The sequence below is a fragment of the Euprymna scolopes genome, chromosome 1, assembly GCF_053919585.1.
Source record: "Euprymna scolopes isolate OS-2025 chromosome 1, ASM5391958v1, whole genome shotgun sequence".
Taxonomy (NCBI): Eukaryota; Metazoa; Mollusca; class Cephalopoda; order Sepiida; family Sepiolidae; genus Euprymna; species Euprymna scolopes.
Genome location: NC_136482.1, coordinates 187,874,064 through 187,896,676, shown reverse-complemented (window position 1 = coordinate 187,896,676; position 22,613 = coordinate 187,874,064). Strand labels below are relative to the sequence as shown.

Genomic DNA, 22,613 nt, shown 5'->3' with positions numbered 1-22,613 from the left:
TTTCTGTCTGTGATTTTTTTTACTATTATGTACAAATGTATTTAAAAAAATAACTTTAAAAAATTCTACTCAAGATAAAGTGTTCGTTTTTTTTTTTAAACAAGGTAAGCATTTTTCATTGGCTAATTGTACAACAACTTCTTGATTGTTGGTTATACAAAAAATAACAACTTTTTAATTGGCTATAGGAATTTAATTTGTTTTTATTGCTTTCGGCTACATAATCATTACTAAGATTTTTTTAGAATAAATAGCATGTCTAATTTAGGATGTCCCCGAGTTTCTAAAGAACGTATAGTGGACCATGTCTTCACTCCACGAGAAATAAGTGTTATATTGGACATTTAGTTCAATTTTACCAAAAATAACAGAGGATGATATTCAGTTTGCAGCTTCCATTGGATTGATAGGGAATTCTTGCCCTTGTTTAGCATGTGAAATCCCTAGAACGTTTACGAAAAGAAGTAAACCTATCAGACGGATGGTATTGGGTATGCCGAGCTGTAGGTCAGTTGTTAGCGTGCGAAAGGGGTGTTTTTTTTTTTTTAAAAAGCCGTCTGCGAATAAGGCAAATAATTACGATTATTTTTTGTTGGAGTATAGATATGAAGCAAACTGCAATTGAGAAAGAAGTCGGCATTGCATCCCATGTCATTGTAGATTGGAAGCAATTTATTAGAGAAGTTTGTGAGCAGGATATTTTAAGCAAACCAATATTGCTGGGAGGGTTAACTTTAGATAACACGCCAAAAGAAGTAGAAGTTGATGAATCCTACTTTTTCAAACGAAAATACAACAGAGGTAGATTTAGAGACGGAGTCTGGGTCTCTGGAGCAGTAGAAAGAAAAACCAATAATTGTAATGTAACAACTGTAGAAAGAAGAGATAGTGAAACATTGTTCCTAATAATTCGATCGTGGATTTTGCCGAAAACGCGTATCATATCTGATGGTTGGGCTGCGTATGATAGATTAGGCGAGTATGAAAACGGCATCTATGAACATGCCACAATCATCCATGATACTAACTTAGTCAATCCTGATAATGACAGCATCCACACAGAGACAATTGAAGGTAAGATGAAGATACGTTTAGATATTAATTAACATTTAAATTGCTGTTTTTTTAATTATTAAAGATACGTTAAAAATAATTAGCATTGAAATTTATATGCTTTTTATTAGTTTTTACGATTTACTAAAATAAAATAAAACAAATTTCTTATTTTTAACTGAAGGTTTTTGGTCTCATGCCAAGAGACACCTCCGAAAATTGTTGGGGTCGAGAACTGAAATGATCCACCTTCATCTTATGGAGTTTCTTTGGCGGACAAGGGAAAAGGGAGAAGTATTCCCCCGTATAATTATTGCCATCAGGGAGCAATATGTGATATAATTTTCATTTCCATTAATTAACAAGTTTATTTAATTTTTGTTGTTGATTAATTAATATCGTTTCATTCATGTTTTGTGTAATACGTTAATTAATAAGTTTCTTTTGTTACTTAACATTGTTATATTTTAAGTTCGTTGATTAACTTGTTTTCTTTTTGTTGAAATTTCCGGAACTAACTTCAACTTCACCCGGCGGTTGTAGGTGTAGTATTCGTGTAACCTTATTTTGTTTCTCTTTTTTTTTTTCTTATTTTTTTTTATTAAATATTCTTATATTGTTCTACTGATTATTTCAGCGTCCCAAATTATAACTTGCAAAATATGCTTATTTTTGCTATGTCTCTGCTAGTTATCTCCCTTAGATCTGATGAGTCGTTGACATAAGCGCCAAATAATTAAGGTGCTGATAAAAGTATTACTTTTTACTGTATTTTATCCATATAACATTTTTTCATAATTTTTAAATTTCCTTCTTTACCTTTTCCTAATGAACGACTTCATAGTATTTTCAAATCGTTAGAACATCCTGTTGTTGCCTTCTTTTTTCTTCGTTAAAATCTTCATTTAATCTGAAGACATTCGTTAACTCTAACAAAACTGGTAAAGATCTCGTTTTTGATGATATACTTTTGTTTTTGTTTCTTTATTTAGATTCCTCCCCCCCCTATACATACGCATTTGATTCCTAGTATATATATATAAAAAAAACATAAATTTTGTGGTCGCTTAACCGTATTTTTCCATTATTATTCCTTTATTGGAACATAATTTTGAAGGAGTGTGGAAGCCATACTCCTATTTCAAATTCGATTTTTAACACACTCGCACTTATCTAACTTGATTTTTGTTTTCAATATTTCTTGTATATTTTTCACATAAACTGTAAACATTATTTATGCAGTCTCCGATATATTTATACGGGGTAGTTCACCTAAAAATAGCCCGATCTCTCGAATTTTTCTCTTAACGACCAACTGACACCACAAGACAAAATGTGACTCTTTTTTCCAACAAGATGGCGCTACATGTCGCACGTCTCACATATCACTGACATGAGTTCATGACTTGTTTACGGAAGACAGAACAATAAATAAAGGGTTATGGCCACCACGTTCCCCGGACTTGTCCTCATGTGATTTTCATCTTTTGTGGACTTTAAAACAAAAAGTGTATGAAAATAATCCTCACAATTTAGACCAACTAAAGGAGAACATTACGAACACTATCACCAGAGAAGATCTACAGGCAGTATCTGCAAACGTTGTTAAACTTGTCCAGAAATGCATAGATGCCAACTTGGAGTACTTTCAGCATCTTTTATAACACTACAGGTAATTTAAACAGTGCTAGAGGTAATTTAAACAGTAAAAGAATGTTCCTCCTCTCTACTACATTTTCAGGGCTACTTTAAGTGGAGCATCATCTATTAAAAAAAAAAAACAAATCTAAAAGCTAATTCTCGAGTCTGCAGGATAAAAGGTAATGTAAGATATCAATAACACACTATTGAGATTAAGTTCATTTCGACTGGTATAATGTAAACAAGTAATTTTAGGTAAATAATCTTAATTGTGAAAAAGTGTTTTTTTAATGCTTGTATTGTTCGAAAAACGTCACATTTATCTCCATCATTATTTCCATAGAACGGTTGGGTAATTTATCGAATAAGTACAACCCAATACGAGAAGTAAAATTGAGTTTCATTGGCAGTTAAATGAATTTAAAGATTTATTACTTCACCTAAAACAGTGTGCATGGCCACTGTGGCATGAGTTGTTGTGATTAGAGGGCATCCTAAGTCGAGATTTGTACAGCAAAATGTTTGTTAACATTACATTTAAAATTCATGTTTATACGATTCGGGGAAATAGAGAGTCAAAGCAGATATTCTAACCACAAGCAATCCGCCGAAAAAGCTATTAGTTTTCCTGTCTCTGGAGACGTCTCTGGTGAAGGTCTTAGGATTTTGCTGCTAGCCACGTTTGTAGTGGTATTGAATTTTGAACAGATACACATGCAGTAATTTCATCGGAGTACATTCTGTGTTGGCACTTATTAAGCAAGTACAAGCTGCTATATTGCAGTGATGGGGCAGGGTTTAGAGCTTGATAGACAGTGCGAAATCTGTTAGGTTAAAGGCATTTTTGTACCTTATCTACGAGGAAGCTGATAGACATACGAGGGTCCTTCCAAAGTAAAGTCGCCTATTTTTTAAAAGCTATGACGACGGGTGTGGTTCCATTTAAAACGAAAGAACTTGTCATAAATAATTTCACCAAGAATTCTTCATAAGTTTTCGTTTCGGTTTCGTTTATAGCTGATGGCACTCTAGTAATCATTTTTTTTTATAAATAATTTTATCAAGAATTCTTCATATGTCTATATTTCGGTTTCGATTATGGCTGAAGGAACACAAGTTATATATGTATGTACATATATTTTTTTTTCGGTTTCGATTAAAGCTAATACACCCAAGTCATATATAATATATATTTGAAATCACGACTTTATAATATATAAAATCGATAGAACATTAACTATATAATAATAATATATACGAAATCTGCAAGAATTAAAATATCATATTTAAGCGTACTTTACGACCAGGCTTTGCCGGGCGTTCGTGTGAGCTTAGATAAATACTTTTGCAGTTTTAACAAAAAAGCTACAATAATATCAGAGCATCTCCATTTACGCTGAACATCTACAGAATACCAGTATCAATACATTACATATGAATGAGTCCCCTGTGGAATTTCCACAGGTCCCGCTAGTTTAAATTAATGTTGCCACTGAATAGTTTGAAAGTTTAACTAGAGAGGCGCATTATCAAACATAAAACGTGGGCATTGGAAACTAATCACATTTTTATTTTGTTTTTTACATGTCAAAAATATTGGTTTTAATTAAAATATTTTAGAAAAATGTAGGTTAGTTAACTAAATATGCATCCATATTTAAATAAAATTATTTGTTGTTTAAGATTTGACGTTAAGGTTTTAGAACATATAGTGGCGTTTAAATCTCCAGTGTTTCTTTAAAGGGTTAGCTAGACGTTTCGTTTTGTTGAATGTTTTACACGGAATATTAACTCTTATTAAATGCAGAATTACTTGGTAAAATATGGCTTCACATTCTTTATAACTTTAGGTATTTATTCATGGGGTTTGGTTTGGTTTGGTTTATTCGTAGAGTTCAATAGTTTTATATCGGGCTTTGCAAACATGATTGAGTTTTGGAAACGAATCGAAGCAACAACAGTATCACTGTGTGGTGAATATTAGGTCAGGAAACCGATATCTTTCGACAAACGGAACTGGTAGCACTAGTTTACATAAACATAATGAATGGGTCAACTTAGTTCTCAAATAAAACTTATAGTTTAAGCTAAAGTATAATCTCTATTATTCCATTTGTAAGCAGCAACCAAGGCTAAAACTCTGGATCAGGAGAGCGCAAGAAAATGTCCATGGGCTGGACATAATTCGCAAATTGTTTGCATGATTAGGTCTAAAATTGCTTACCTGTGGCTTGTTGAATCATATATCGCAACCATGTGGTCCCCGATCCTGGGAATCCCACCAGGGCCGTTTTGGCGAATGGTTTGTCTGGTATTGTGATGTCCTTGCAACTGCGTGGGAAGAAGGCCAAAGCATAAAACGGCCCGTGGATGCGTGTCCAGTTTGTTTTGCTATGTGACAATTGGTAAATGGAAAACACATTGAAGAAGAGCACGTTGGTAAGAATGATACAGAGCAGGGTTCGCACCCGGCAACTGGCAAACGACTGCATTCTTTCATTCGCTTTCTGTTCCGGTTGGAATTTCCGACGAAAGGCACCTGTGAAAAGAAAATAGTTTATTAATAGTGATTATTTATTTTTGAAATGGGAAGACTGTGTATAACGGTTAACATATATTTGTATCAATACAGTGCAAAGTTGGTATTTTATGAAGAAATCATTTTTATTGTCTTGAAAAAAAAACGCCCTCTTTTGTGAAAATACGTTGAGTGTCCCACGAGGAAATTGGGATGATTAAATATACTAGTACTTATTTGATGTGGATTTTAGATTGTATAATTTCTGGAATGCATTGTCTCAGTTAAAGAAAATGCTTGAAGAAATTTATAGAGTTGTTTTGGCTGCGAATAGACAAAACTGTCAAGAACGGAAACTCGAACTGAATAATGCCAACAAATCTGGTTGAAGTAATGGCGAGTGAAACTATAATATAAATCTCACCTGTCTGTTTAAATGTATGTATGTATGTATGTTATATGTCAGGTCATGTCATATGCTACTGGTACCATGTAACCCAGTACTACCTGCCTCATGATCGGGTCACCGGCGACTAAACTGGTTCCCCCACCAGACTTGTTTGGTGAGGAGGGCGGCTAGTCTCCCTGGAGGATTAAAAACAAGACCTTCCAAAGGGCGAATGAACTCTTTTTCTGGGTCAACGGCCAACTAACACCGTGTATATTTGTGTGTGTATATGTGTATTGGGTTGGAGAGGGCTCCCGTAAGCCGTGGTGAAGACAACCTTTCTAGGAGAAGCAAATCTGATTTAAAAAACCATAAAGCAGGAGACCAGTACCCGTATTAAGCTGGTCTGCAGTTTAATTTGTTGCTGGCTATCTTGCTCTTGCTTGTTGCTGGATCTCAACATTTTGAACCGAGAGAGAGACTTAGCTGTCGTACAAAGCTAAGACTCTGTAACGTCATCTTTGTATAGATACTCCCTCAGGCATTTGGGCTCATGGATTTTAAATGTCTGAGGGAGTGGCACTCGTCTGACAAGACGTTGCAATCATCATGTATGCATGTGGCGGTCAAGGTCTGGTGTGGACGTGTGTTAAAAGCATACAGATGTCGTAGCGTCATACTGTGCTTCTCCCAGACAAATCAATCCCACGTGCAAGTTGTGACCACTGCCATGCGACGGGGCTCTGATGAACGGCGATTATCATGCGCCGTATAACTGAACCTCCAGTGCCTTGTGGGCCAAGGTTCTTTAAACCAAAGGCGGGGTAACCCTGACATAAACCTTCAGAGGAGCTTAGGCCCTGTAAGCTGCGGCATACATGACCCATCGGCGTGTGGAATATGCTCTGGTGCCCAGCAACCTAAGTCCCAGTCATGAATCAAATGGCATGATAGGTGAAGAGGGCTCTATAAGCTATGGTGAAGGCAACCTCTTTAGGAGAAGGAAACCCCTGATATAAAACTTGCGGCGACTGCTGCATCCACTGTTGTTGACTTATTCTTCTTTTTTGTTCAATGTGGCAGTTGTTATGAGTGTGATTGTCTCTGTATAAAGTCTTTCCTCACTATAAAAAGCTTCAATGCACAGGTATTACTTGATATGTAATGGAATACACATTTTATCATCAGTGTGTATCTTGATAACAAAAAGGCCAGCTGTAGTCTAAAACGGCAAACGGACACTCAATGAGGACTGATGCAGACATTGACGTCATTGTTAGAATTATTTGTACTCAAACTTTGTAAGGTAATTTGCATAAAGCCACTTATGCAAATTACCCACTATTACTTGGAGTTGCTTACAACAATAAAAAAGACAAAAAAATTAACAGCGAGCACTTCTCATAAATTACTCTCTTTTTCTGCAACAAACAGAAACTCCTCCAGAACAACTGTTTTGGAAACTTTAACCTTTACTTGTAAGTATACGTTATTTTAAATACAAGAATTTTATTGTGTTATTCTTTCTCAAAATTAACCAAGTGGTTCGGATAACAAGGAACCAAGAAAAGAGAGGTGCGTTAGAAATTTAAAAAAAATTCTAACAGAATAAAGGCTCTGGAACATCCAAGGTCTTGAACGGCAGGTGTTCAGGGCACCACAGCCTGGACCCGGTCATCCGCAAATGTGCAGGCCTGTAGAAGGTTCATAGAAGTGACCGTCCAGCACGTGCTGCTAGTGGCGCTCATGTCTGCCTCATGTGAGCTAGAAATGTATTAAGCAATTGCAATACTTGAAAACGAGTTTGCTGCCACCATGTATGTATGTATGTATGTATGTATGTATGTCTCGCAAAAACTTTCGACAGAGGCGACGAATCCTGACAGCTCAGTATCATTTTTAAGCTCGATATCTCTGACGACAAATATCGAAAAATTGGTCAGAAACATTAACTCCTTCATCATAAACTCGACCGTTTTGTACAAGGAAGGGTCGATTTTTTTCATCGACATTTTAGCAAGTCATCGTCACCATTGGATTGACTTCCGATCGCGTCATGGACATATCGTCAGATTTTCTTTCATTTTCTTTTCCCCCTTCAGGTCACAGGTTCGAGCCTGCCTGCCTACTACCACTTTTTTTTAAATACCTCTCTTCTGGCTGCCTACTGTTTGATTCCCACCCACGCTACTACGATTTTTATTTTTTTTTTTTAACACCTCTCCACATTCACGGGTTCGAGCCTGCCTACTACCACTTTTTTTTTTGCTCAACACACACCTCCAAACACTCGGGCACCAAGGCTAGTTCAATATAAGGCTAAAGAGAGTTAGTATCCTTTCAGAGTGCGTATAGTCTATGGTGTAAATATTTACGCCCTTGTAACCGGATGATCCTACTTCTGTATGAAAACTAATACATGTTTCTGTGGCATTTTGAACAGTTAATTTTAGTCAGTCAATCTGTGTAGCATCCTCCCTACCCTCGCAAATTCCTGTTTTCTGTCATATCGATAACTCCGATTGTAAAAAAAAAAACATGTCGCTAATGAGATAATTAAAAACGTGTGCCCAGAATCCAAAACATACGACCCATTTAAGCTTCTTATAAATACGAGAATATATCTTATCTCAAATACAAGACAATGTCTGTTTATGCGTGTACTTATAAACCATCCTGTCGAGTTAGTGCTTCCCGGCAATACTGCGAGACATAGTGGGGTGTAATCTCGTTGACAAGGTCACGGTTATAATTCATTGGCACCGTTTCAGTTAATAAGTAAACAACGACGACAACATATCAGGTCACTACAATAATTACCATCCATTTTTGACCCCATTCCACTACAGACTGGAGTTCTTTTTCTATGGTTTTTGCCATTGCCTTGGATATGTTTCCATTTGTTTTCCCCTCGTGCCCGTTTTAGAGCATGGTTTCGTCAGCAAATATACCTATCTCAGAGACAATTTTATTGGGGAGGTCATTTAGGAATATCAGGAATATTAAAGGTCCAAGGATCGACCCATGAGGTACACCCATATTTACATCATATTGTTTAGATGTACGATGTCATATGAATTAACATGTTACGACCTTTGACCGGCTCGATTCTGTTGTCACCATTTGATATATACAAGGTCAAACCAGAGCAAAAGTCGTAATGGAACAAACGTGATTTGAACCTGTTAATCCACAACGGCATCCACTTCATCACGATCACCTCTCAAATGATAAAATAGATCCGATTTAATCCAATATTTGAATAGTTTATAAATACACTAGATGTCCGCCTGACGTTGTTCGGTCGTAAAATACGCTGAAATATGATATTCTAATTCATGTAGATGTTTTATTTACTTATATTGAGTCAATTCTGAATCAACTATTATATTTTGGATAATATACAATAACAATTTCAAAAGTTTAAAAAAACACACGACTTTAGTGCCATCAGCTAGGATCGAAACCAAAACATATAACAGTTCGAGTTTAGTTGTTTTCGTTTGTGCTATTGTCAGACTGATAAGAACAAGTGAAAAAATGAGCCGACTTTAACGTATAAATGTATATATTTGCGCATGCGTACTTATAACATTTAGTCGACTTAATCCCGCCAAGTTCCAATTTCTTTCAATGTTGACCGCTTAGCACCTGTTTCTATCGCCTAAAATCTAGGAAAAAAACTGTCCATAAAAAATGCAATCAATTGACCCGCCCCGCGCCGCTCAGCAACCTTGCATCTCGGAGGAGAAGCAATTTGAGAAAATCGAGATAGGCAGACGGATATACACAAATACATAGTTTTATAAATTAGATTTGATAAATGTAGCTACTGACAACACGAAGCCCATTAAGAAAGATGAATATGACTGCGCGTTATCTGTATACGTATCTCTGTTGAACGGTACAATGAAAGAATATACAGCCAGTAATTGTTCAAGTGCCTGCTCCTGTGGCTTTAAACCCAGCCTACCAAGAACATAGATCTACATCAGTCAGCATGCATATCTTGGCAGCGTCTGATTGTTTTCTTACAATATTTTTATGTTTTGTTATCAAACATAAATATAAAGGCATTCTCATATTTCTGACTTTTTCAGGTGATAATTAATTATTTCGATTACACTTATCTAATGTTATTTACACAGCGTTTATGCCTGTGTAATCACCGGTATTCTTCTACAAGAATCATGGCGTAACCGATAAGGCATTAGGTTAGTTCAGTTCTAAGTTCTGGGGTTGAAGGTTCAATCTTCAGTGCAGGCAATTCTAAAAATACAATTGCGAATTACTTAAGATTTCCACTCGGTTATATCTGACGAAACGATATAATGCTAACCCCTGGATACAATAGTGTTTATAGAAAATCCCGTGCTGATCCCGGAGTTCGACAAGGTACGTTTGAAAAAGGCCAAAGCTTACATCGGTCGAAACCTTGAGATGCGAACAATATTTCCAATAATCTAAATAATACCAAACCGCTCGCGTTAAGGATCATTTCTTTCAAATTATATAAACACCATTAAGTGTTTAGTTCGCTAAACATCAGCACTTTAGCTAATATTAATCGTTGTTCAAGAATATATATATATATATATATATATATATATATATATATATATATATATATAAATATATAATCATTCCACAGCCAAACAACGTCGTAGCCAACAAGAGCCATGATAGTCAACGAACCGGAAGTCCAAGACTCGAGTTTCGCCCTCATTTGGACTCATCAGTTAAATACATCCGAATTGAGTTATTTGGCTGTGGAATTTATATATAATCTCTCACATTCTGAAATATATATATATAATTTGCAGGAAATAAAAAGGGCAATTTAAGCACTGAGTCACGTAGCCACAGTAGTCTCTGACTTTTCTATTTTGAACAAAAGCAGCATAAACAATGATGCTAACTAGTATGACTTGTGCGATGTTTAACGGGAGCTATTATGGAACCGACAGCTAAAATCCAGTTGAATACATAGCAGTTACTTACACGTTAATATTGGATATTAAAGAAAGGTACGAATCCTTATTCCCTCTAATCGATGAGTTTAATTCCACTTAGTTTTAAATAAAGCGTCTCTTTCAAAAATAACAAAACTGGTTGATAAGCCGATTAAACGAACAAAGGTAATTATATGCGAATTTTTGTCTTCAAAAATAAAAAGCCGTTGGTTCTATTGCGAAATCAGCAATTTAGCTGGTGTGTCTAGTCGTAGTAGCGGTGTTATTGTAAATGATGATGATAGATCTCTATTTTTATTTTTTACTGTAAATATGATGATGTTATCGAATCCGTTTCGGCGATGCCTAGCAATGAATGTGCATAATAAATTTCATGATAACCAAACAACTGATAACACAAAGCCTATCGAGCGTTATCTGCGTGCGTGTTTCTGCTGCACAGCACACTGGAACAACGCACGTGCCATAAACCTTCCGATACCAACTTTTGTAACGCTACATAACGTTATGTTATTTATGTATTTGTTTTCGCCTCCGTGAACATTCCAGTAAAACATTGCTCGAAATAAAAAGAAAACGAATGCACACATCCATTTCAACATCAATAAATCAGCCTTTTTAACGATGTATGTTTTGTGTTTTATTTGTATCCTTTTCTTCTGATATATCTTTTTGTAGAGCATCACTATAAATCTCAACAAATTCAGATTCATTTAAAACTCTCATCCGAAAGCTTGCAGTAATTCTTGCTTCCCTTATTTTTTTCTTTAGTCTTTGCATTCCATGACCGTTGTTTCTGACAAAAAGGGGAGGATTACTGTTTTCTGGATCGGAATCTATCCATCTCACGCTTATTCAAGTTCTTTTAACCTTTTTTTTTAGCTCTTTACATCAAATTGCTTCATGCATTGTCTGGAGCGATTTCCATTTTAAAAAAATGCTGATGGGATCCATTCTTTAATATCACAAACTGTAAATTTGACAATATAATTATTAAAACTATTTACGCTACATAGTTTTATAGCTCTAACCTTTTACGGGCTGCGTGAACTTTTCATATGCACTATAAATACCAAAATGACATGCCTCTCGGTGTTAGTACCACCCTAGTCAGCGCAGCCCTGGTGTTTACGTCGACTGGAAAGTAAAGTGTCTAAGCCATTATGGAAATGGTCTGTTTTCCTATTGGCTACATTACGACTAATTGGCCATGTGTAATTCTAGGAGATTCGCCTTCTCAAGCTGTTACTTTCCGTTTTTCGGAGGAGTAAGTTTATCGCATACTGCTGAGGCGCTCCTTACCGATGAATGCCGACAAAGATTTTAATAAGCCAGAGTGCTCCTCCTTTGAGGGCGCTGGCTTGACACTCCCCTTACGTGTTATATCTTCCGGTGATGGGAGGGAAAGAATAGGCCAACCCCAGTCTAATATTGGGCAGTCACACTGACGTTCAAGACCTCTCTTAATACGCTGCATAAAATTTTTTTTTCAATATATTTTGTTTTCACTTAATCACGAGTTCCTGTCTTTTCCTGGATCCTTTAACAATGCATAAAAGCTATTACAGGTTATTGATATGATTCGGCAACTAATTTCTCTTAAGATATCTCGATGTTTACTGATCTTTCTGAAATATTGACTTAAAAATGTCTGCATAGTTGATATGGATGGGAAATTGAACTCTATTTTAGCGAGTTTTTACACAAATTGTGAATATATGTAGTCGCAAGATTTACCAAAACCGCACTAACCCTAAGCGAATTGAACCGACTTCCTCCAAAGGAAGATGTTTCATGGGAGTATGAAATTCATAAGCGGTACCCAGTGGTGTGTATATTCCCGCCAGATGAGATAACAGCTTAGGGTCTCTGCAGTTCTCACAAATAGTTGTTGACGTCCTTCTACATTCAACGCCGAGTATCCCCAAATAGTAATTCTTCTGGTACTGACAGGCTCAACGTTACTTAACTTTGGTGATTTAACGAGAACCGGTGTGTCAATGTGATTATGCTATAATAATGCGGCCTCGTCTCAAGATTTAAGACAGTTTGGTTTGAGTTCATTAAAGGAAAAATTGATGTCCTTGAAATGATTGTTTTCAGTTCAATGATACGAAATGGACGTTCGGTCGGTGTTGTTTAAAGAAGAGAAATTGTGGTGCAGCTCCTAGATTCGATAGAGCCATTTTGGACGACGATGGGTCTTTGAATATTGCGAAAACCCTACAAACAATATAAATTACATATCAAAATTACGTTATAGAGAAGAGAGAAAACGAAGCATGTTATGGTTTTAACATCCTTCCCATTCCCTAGATTAATTTAAATCTAATAATCTCAAGTAAAGATGATGTAAACGATGTATTATTTCGATGTGCACTTTTTACGACTAAAATCTTTACAAAACAATGCGTGACTTGGTTTCTATCCTCTTAATTCACAGCAAAGCATATTAAACCTTTGTGTGTGCATATTAAAATGAAAATGAATAAAACATTGAGGACTATTTGGGCCACCAGCTAAAAAGTGCAAAATTAATATGAATAAAATTTTGTAAAAAAAAAAAGAAAATCAAAGAAAATATGGTTTAATAACAAAACATTTATATTACTATAATTTTACAAAAAGATAAATAAATAATACTTTTCATGCTCGCATTTTTCTCGTCTTCTTCACTCATTTTTCTTAATTACACCTTGTCTCGGCAATCGTGTTAAACGCATATCTTATTTTTCTTTTAATAATATTATTGGAATTATTTCCTCTTGTCCTTGTACCTATTTGTGAATTATTCCACGGAGGTCGGGTTTTTGGATTATTTTGGACCATCTTCCAATTACGCGATTTCCTTGGAATTTACTTGTGCGAATGGAAATTTAACTAACTTTCTTGGATTTACATTTTTGGATTTTACCGTAATGGGGGACTATGATAACGGATTTATAGAGTGGATATAAAGTGGGGAGTTGTGCAACAAGATATTTTTTACATAGGTGTCGCCACTTATGAAGGCCTGGAGGCCTCTCGAGGATAAAGGCTATTGAGTGTACAGTAGTCAATTTACTCATGTTACATTAAAATTTCAGCATGTTGTTACAGTTGAGATAATTAGGAACAGGGAGGAAATTCCAAAGGAAAGAAGCTATTAGAGCATAATGTTTCCCTGTATCTGTCGACTTCTACGTTGAAGGGTGGGATTTTCTTGCTATTCCAGTTCATCGAATCTATTTCTGCCGAGGGGATTAAAATTATAGTAAGTTTATTGAAGCACATTTCCTGGAAATACTTATAAAACGAGCACTGAGGCGCAGCATTGTGGCGATGGGGCATGGAATAGAGCTTGATAGACAGTACAGTCCTACTAGATTACAAACTATTTTGCATTATCCTTAATGAAGAAGGACTACTTATTGGGCCACCATCCTATATGCGGCAACAATACTCCATGGATTGACGAATGATGACCTTATAGAAACATGAGACGTACAGGTGTTAGAAGCTTTCTAACTGGGAAAGGGTTTAATTGCAGCAGTCTTTGAAGTGTCTTCTATGCATTTATTCAAATTCTTGTTACCTGTGAATGTTGGGCAAAGAAGTTTAACGCGAAGATCTTAGGATGAAAGCTATCAGCTATGGCAATTGGTAGTTGAAAAGATTTCGTTTAATTCTTAAAGGAAATTAGCTTTGTCTTGGTGGCATTGAATGTGATTATCCAATGTTTTTGACTCAATCCTACTACATACTGGAAAATATTTCTTAGATGGCCTTCAATATGGTTGTGTGTGTGTTCGATTTGACCACATGTCAACAATAGTGTGACGTCATCAATGCCTATGCCCATTTCGGATGTGATTCAAAATGTCAAAATTTACAATGAGTGTAAAGTGATATGCTGACCCAACTTGCCAGTAAAACTGCGCGTCTGGTTCATTATTATATACATTATGTTAATTGTACAGTAATACCTGAGATATGAATTTTATTCGCTGCATGATCGTCGATGTATCTTGAAATAAGTATTTCCATTTGAATTAAAATAAATCATTAATCCGTTCAGAGAGTAAGAAATTTACCCAAGACAAGCACAAATTATCTCGAATTTAACTCAACAATCAGTAAAAAAAAAAAAGATGAATACACCAGTAATGACACTGAAATTTATTTATAATAATAAAATTCAATAAAAAATAAGTTGGAACCCACCGCCTAGGCGAGTGTTAGTGTACGGGATGTTTGCTAACTGGAGGGAGGGAAAGAAACAGAACTTCTACACACACACACACACACATATATATGGTAACTAAAATAGTGCAGGATTATACACGATTAACATCGTTGAATGCAATTATTAAATGCTTAATATTTAAGTCTTGATGTAACAGAAAAGATGAATTAAAGAATAAAATTGTAATCAACTGACTATGGAGAAAGGGATGAGCGACTAACGAAGGCGAGCTAGGAGGCAGGGAGAGAAAGCTGGGACAGCATAGCCTACACGCTGGTACACACATACAAACAACCCCGCTTTTTTCTTGCTTTGCGTTTTGTATTTTGGGAAGCGGCTTTTCTTTTGTACTTTATTAGCTTTTCCTTAAATTCACTACTCATTCAGCAGCCGCCAATAGCGTAATGGTTAGGAGCCTTGACTGCCGTACAGACGGTTGGGTTTACATTCTGGCTTGAGGTAGTTGCCTGCCTACCCGTACTGATGAGCTGTGAAACAGCGAAACAGTACTGTATATGGATGATATATATATATATATATATATATATATATATATATATAATTATTTACTATAATAATTAATAAATATCTACAGATACTAGGGGTTCATTCTTTGAGGAATCATCAGTGCAAGGTATCACGATTACCGCCCATCTGGAGATTCGACCCCGTCAACGAAATCATCTCTGACTCCATTAGTAAGGAATAAATCCACACGGTCACCGTCAACTGTGAAAAATGTCGCTGAAATTTAAACATGTATTTTTAAATATCTTAACGTCTGCCAGAATGATCTAATTATTATATCATGATTTTCGCATGTAAGCTAAAGTGACCGATTTTATTTCAACTGTAAAGTGCTCAATGATAAGAAACGAGTTTCTTAAAGGGGTCGAAATAATTATTTACTATAATGATTATTAAATACCTACAGAGACTAGTGTTTCATCCTTTCAGGAATCATCAGTTGGGGGATTTTTGATTTTTCAATTTTTTGCGTCGCTCGATTTTTGAAATCGTATCTCAAAAAATCGTCGTATATTAGGGTGTAAATATAGATAAAATGTATCGTTGTATTAAAAAAAATCGTATCTTAGTGCAGTATTGTAAATGGTTTGATTAAATATTTTGTCTACAATAACGAATCGGTATATCTACTTTTGGACTGTACACCTATTTTGACCCCTCTGTGTATTGTTTGATGAATATGTTTTTTTTTTAATTTCCTGCTTGGATTATTACTTGCTTCTTCTACGACCTTCCAGTCGCTTGATGTTTATTTGTTATGGCAATATTCATCGGTTGATGCTTCCTTCATATGATTTATTATTTTGACCACGATCCCAATTCGGGTTCCTCTTGTCTGCGGAAACGGCCAGAATCCACGCGAAATGTTTTATAGAAAAATAGATGATCGTGAAAAACTCTTAACTCCCCCTATCTACCAATGCGCTTAATGCATAATGCCGTTTCACTGCCGACCGATTGGTCCCACAGGAAAGAAAGCCTGTATACGAATCAATCATCAGACCGTCTTCCTGTGTGTTAACACCAATGAGAACTGAATAATCGATATTGCAAATAGGTCCCGATCAATTATTTACTTGTTGTAGATGTATCTATCATAGTTTCATGTGAGTATATTTTGATGTAACCCTAAACCGACTTTTATACTCACAAAAGCTTTGTGATTCCCGAGCACGACACTAGATTTGGAAAAGGTGTTCGACCCCAACTATACTATTACTTTGTAATCATTTTCGCTCTAACTTCTTTCATAATTTTAAAAATTATCAACTACTCAAGCTCTATTTAACCGCAACCTTTCGTCAAAGGATACAGAATTGTATCGTTGTTTTTAATCTTTGAAGTAGAGAATTAGGGGTTAGTCAACATTACCTTCAGGTAAATAATTTAGCTGGATAAATAACCTGGACTTCTAGTATTAACATTCACGTACTTGTTTTTTTTATTTCTTAAATGTGTCCTTTCATATTTGAGAGGACATATTGAAAGATTGGTCTGTCATTTTTTTTTTTTACAGTGATCACCGCTTATCAAGGCCCGGAAGCCACTCAGGGATAAGGGTTATTGCAAGTATATTACGTTAGTGTGGAGATTTGATGAAGTGTTTAATTAAGGGGGAGGTTTATTAGGAGTTTGTTAACATTGGACTTGAAGACATCCGAGTTGTAGTCCGGAGGGAAGCAGACAGACGGAACAGAGTTCCACAGGCGTGCAGTTCTAAGAAAGAAGCTTTGTTCATGGAATCCGCGTTTTGATTTAGGCACAGATATAGAGTGGGGGAAATTTTTCACAGTGGTTTACACAGCATTTCCTTTGATGTATCACGATTAAGTTTAAAATGTTATTTTCACAAACACAGTGACTCAATTGAAATCATTTCTTCATATCTTTGTTCGCTTAAACAAAAATGTATTAATAAATTTTATTGGCACACAATTCCCCTGTGTTAAAAAGAAATAAAAACATTTATATGATGCAAATATCTGTGATGAAACAAAAATATTCTAGTTGGTCCGTGTGCCTTTATTTTCTTTTAAAATTGATAAGTTCTTTTGTTTTACTGAATAGTCCAGGGCAATATAAATTCAAGAATTGACATAATAATTACGTGAATGATTTGGCGCTAATAAACAAGTGTTGTTCAGATTTGTGGATGTCAACATTCTTAAAGAAATAAACTGTAAGATGGTCAACATTTTGAAATTTGGAATATAGTTTTGTTATTTACTTATTTATTATATTGTATATACGGCATAATCACGTTGATACACTGGTTCTCGTCAGATCACCGAAGTTAAGCAACGTTGAGCCTGGTTAGTACCAGATGGGTGACCATTTTGGAATTCTAGGTGCTGTATGTACTCTCCGCTTATCTCGGCATTGTTTCCATTATCCAGAACATCCACTTGCCACTGGTATTCAACAATGTCGATTCAGGAGAGGTGTCGTTGGAGATTGCGCAACTCTTGCCACATAAATTTCACGCGCAGGCACCCTTAGAGTGCGTATCCATAGTCTGTCAAGATTGAAGGAAGCCATTTATATTGTATTGATAGTAGAACTGTGCAGATTATATGTAACTCATAGATGGAAACCAACCATTTCTATATATTTAGAAAACGTACTAGTCAATTTGATGGGGATATACCATACGAAGTAATCTACAAAAATATGTCCAATAAAATAATTTTAAGTCACCGGGAAAAAGATACGTACAGAATAAGTTGACACACTGGTTCTTGTTAGATTACCGAAGTTAAGCAACGTTGTCCCTAGTCAATTTGATGGGGATATACAAGCGGCTGTGAATCGTTTGTGAGTCTGATATTCTCATGAAACTTTATCCTTCAGAGGAATCCGGTTTAATCCGCCCTTGATGAGTGTCACTTCGACATTTGGCATAAAAGAAAACGACCAAACCAAATTTCTTTTCTTGTTTATCACTCACGTTTTAAGTTTCAAAAATTATTTTATTCTTATAAAATCCATCAAGGTCATTTTTTTGGGGGGGGGGCTACTGATATTGAGTTGTCGTACCTTCTCCCGATTGTGTTTCAAGACGATGTCATAAACGGAAGTAGATGTAATCTCCGCTTCCTGTTTATCTCCCTTTTTTTCTCATGAATTTCAGATAATACAGGCGCGTTTTCAGACTAACGGTATCCACAATATTGTGAGGTGCTCCCTTACTCTTTGAAGTAGCTTAAAACAATCTGGTTTTTGATCTATAATAAACAGTATGAACGTACAAGTATGTCATTGTTTATTTGAGGGCGTTTAATTTTCGATCAAAAGTTGTGCGTTGTTCTAATCCAAGATGATGGACCGGAAGCATTAAAGTACTACTAGACGATGACCAGGGAGATTGCGGTAGTGAAATGGTTAACGACATGGACTGATAACCTATGTATATCAAGTTCGAATCTAGCTAATTCCGCAGAAACACTTTCACTTCGAGACGGTGGCAACCTTTACATTGTTCCTCTCATACTTACTCGATATCTTTCTAGACTGAATTCTAACTAGAAAGATATCGTAGACACGTATGCCAACAATACTCATCTGATTCATCTATAATATAAATCTCACCTGTCTGTTTAAATGTATGCATGTATGTTTGTATGTCTGCCTAAAACTTTTTGCAGAGGCGACGGATTTTCACGAGATCGATATCGTTGTGAAGAACAACAAATGTCGAAAAATTGGATAAAAACATTAATTCCTTCACCCTAAATTGGGCACTTTTCTACAAGGAGGGGTCGGTTTTTTCGCCGATGTTTTCGAAAGTCATTCCCTCTTTTCGAATGACTAGCCTTAATTTAAACCTTCGCAACTTTCGGTTTGGCGATGGACTCATTGACAAAGACGTCACGTATTTTTTAACGTTCTTTTCCTCCTTTGCGGTACGTGTTCGAGCCTGCCTGCCTACTACCACTCGTTTTTTTTTTGTTTTTTTTGGGTTTTTTTGCTCAATATACACCTCCAAACACCCGGGCAACGCCGGGCAACCAGGCTAGTTCGAAATAAATAAATGATGGTACACAAAAACAATAACCATCATCACATATGGTCGAGTTTAATCAAAGCATGTGACCACTCGCTCTTATCTTGTCGTGCTATGCAGCATTTTAACAAAAACGGATTTCCTTAAAATGCGCACATTCAGTGTCATGGTGGAGAGGATCCTGTAGGTATTTGGGTTTCTGATATGGAGTTATGCACTTCTGCTGGATTTTGCATTGTAAGGCTTATCTGTTGAGTAGTTACCGACAAATGTTGCACTGGTCTAAGGCGGTGATGTTGCGGGCTCACATTTGCAGTCTCATCAAATTCGGTGGGATACAAAATAGGGTTGTCTATTGGATTAGCCTGTGTGTTCAGTAGAGCTGTTACTCCCTCTCTCATGTGTTTAAGTTCTTCCTCATTGAACACTCGTTCTTTTAAAATATTATATTTTTGAGAGGTTAAATTACAAGGTGGAGTATTCTTCTTCCATGGACAGAAATAGAAGAAAATTTCCCTCCAGGTTTCTGTCCTTTGCTTTTGTTTTGCATATTTTCTTTTCGCATGCTCCATGGCCCAAATTAAAGTCCACTTTTCGTCCTTACTCCATCTGGACTTTAGTCTTTTCTCATTCTCCTCTTCCTGAATAGGGAGGTAATCATTTTCAGCATCTTTTAGGGCTTTATGCTTGATGCTATTTTCGTCTTCTTCTGCTATGTATCTCTTGATTTGTGATACAAGGGATCGCAGCTTAGCAACTGTTGTCTGCTTTTTTTTCTTCAGGGAGGTCAGAATTCTTGATTTTCTCTTTTAGGATCTCATTCGAAGTTCTGCTCCATTTTTTAAACTTTGAATACTGGTAGCAATATAATAATACCTTCTTTTGTGCAACTGTCCAGGGTTGGGTTTTTAGGCCTCTTCTGTTTCCTTTTCTTGTAGTTGCACATGATGGTTTGGGGCCAGGATCTAATTCACGATCTGTTGGCTGATCCAAGTGGACCTCTGTCATGGTAGTAGCATTATATGAGGTAAGAGGGTTCACACCTCCAAATACCTTTTCTCGTCTGGTGTGTGAACGAGTTAAGGGACCCTTTTTATCCTGGGCGACAGCCAGCCAGTATGGATTATTTTTGGTATTCATTTTCATTTAATTTCCTCATTGTCAGCGGCTTCTAATTTAATATTCAAAGCTGCCCTCTATAAATAGAGGGGTTTCCCCAATCTGCAACCTGGGGACGCTCTGTATGGCTTCAGGATACAGCACAACAGGCTTGAGGATACAGCACAACAGGGCTTGAGGATACAGCACAACAGAGTGTCCGTAGTTAGCGACGAAGATGCTAGCGAAAACTGAATCATAGCGAACCGACAGACAAAACCCATCATAGCAATGTGAAGATGTATACGAGTACTAGTGTATTCAGACTTGCCAATGAGCTTGCACATAGGAACGAATTTTTTCTAAATATTCCTTGTATAATGTTCGATTTTGAATAATTCTCAATGAAATAATATCAACAACGAAAAAGCAAAATTTTTTAAATCAATATTTTTTAAAGTAAAATACGCGCCCTATTTTCCGCTCTTGTTTGTGACTTTTTATTTATCAATTTTGCGATTTATTTATATATATATATATATTTGTATAATATATAAATATATATATATTATACAAAGACGGGAGTAGTACCATCAAAACTAGCGAGCGGTTATGCGCCATAATTCATTTTTCTACATAGTCAATACCATTCTCAATACACTTTTGCCAACAAAACACTGAATTAGAAATAAGGAGAGAAAAAAAGAAGAGAAAAATATTTTAGGAGTGTATTTTGCTTTTCTTTCGTTGTCAATTTTTTTCGTCTTTAATAATATCTGATTACACTATAAACAAAAACCATCAGCAATTAATATCTCTTCGCTCAGTATTCTTCAAATGTTAAATATATATATATATATATATATATATATATATATATATATATATATATATATATATAAAGCTGAATGTCTGTGTGTGTGTTTGGTCACAAGTAGGCTCCTATATGGTTGACTATTTTAAAAAACGGATTACATATAATGATAGATGTATCGAGACACAGGAATGGGTATGTTTGATCTGGCAGAACAGAGGTTCATTAAAATTGTGGGGTCTGCATTCGCGCCTGGTCCACAAAGTACGGAAATAAAAATAAAAACGTTTACAAGTGTTTTTGATATAGATGTACATAAGAATACTTTGATAAGTATTTTTAACTTAAATTGGGATGGTACAATAAAATTGTGGGGTCTCCGTTCGCGCCTGGCCTCCATAGAATAGAAATAGGCACAAACTTTAATAAAGGCTTTTCATATATATCTGCGTAAGTATACTTTGATAATTATGTTTGCGTTTAAAGAAATATGGTATAATAAAATGGGCTGTTCGTTCGCACCTGACCTCCATAGAATGGAAATATGTCACAAAGTTTAACAAGGTTTTTTAATATAGATCCACAGAATATTGTGATAAGTGTTTCAGTGTGAACAGGTATGGTATAATAAATTATGGTGTTTATCTATTTTATTTTTACTTTAATCATATTTTGCTTTGGTTTTGATACCCCCAAATTCGAAGCTATCTCTTTACAACCCTTCCTTTTCATAAGCTATCATACTTTAATAAATCAGAGTCCATTTTCTGTAGGCTGTTTTTGAACTCAGTCAACGACGGATACTTTTGCTAGTATATATATATATATATATATATATATATATATAATGAGAGAGAGCGCCAGGAGCGGTTGTAAAATATGCTTAAATATGATATTTTAATTTATTCAGATTTCATATATATTATTATAGTCGTGATTTCAAAAGTAAAAAAATATATAAGTATTTGAGTGCAATTAGCTAGAATTGAAACCGAAAGCAAAACTGTTGCATTCAAATCTGGTGATGTTACCACTGTATCAAAGTGACACGCATGTGAACTGATTAAAAAGCCAAGATTTTAACAGGCTAAACACCTATAAAAACAAAACGGTCCATAAAAAAATCCAACCATTTGAGGCCTCTAGCGCCACTCTGCGACTTTTAGTTTCAATAGAGATAGTTTGAAAATATGGAGACAGACAGGCAGAAATAGTGCCTTTTATATATTGGATTTTTATTTTTATATATTAGATTTTTATTTTTTTAGTAGAAGAAACTACAAACACAAGCGAAAGTAAAAAAAATTAACTTGGGTTTGTAGATATATTTTTATATAAGGCAGTAATTTGCATACTAGTATTATTATAATTT

At 35.6% G+C, this 22,613-nt stretch overlaps 1 protein-coding gene and 1 pseudogene across 2 annotated transcripts in view; one reads left to right on the top strand and one right to left on the bottom strand.

The window, feature by feature from the left end:
* The window catches only part of LOC145278268 (WSCD family member CG9164-like), a 193,393-nt gene that overhangs the window by 19,181 nt on the left and 151,599 nt on the right, over window positions 1–22,613 (bottom strand). For both annotated transcript variants that reach the window (XM_080130562.1, XM_080130567.1), the window contains exon 2: window positions 4,919–5,233. In XM_080130562.1, coding sequence (XP_079986688.1) covers window positions 4,919–5,186 — 268 coding nt within the window. In that variant the 5' untranslated portion in view covers window positions 5,187–5,233. The remainder of the gene's footprint in view (window positions 1–4,918; window positions 5,234–22,613) is intronic.
* LOC145283957 (5S ribosomal RNA) lies at window positions 17,570–17,686 on the top strand (annotated as a pseudogene).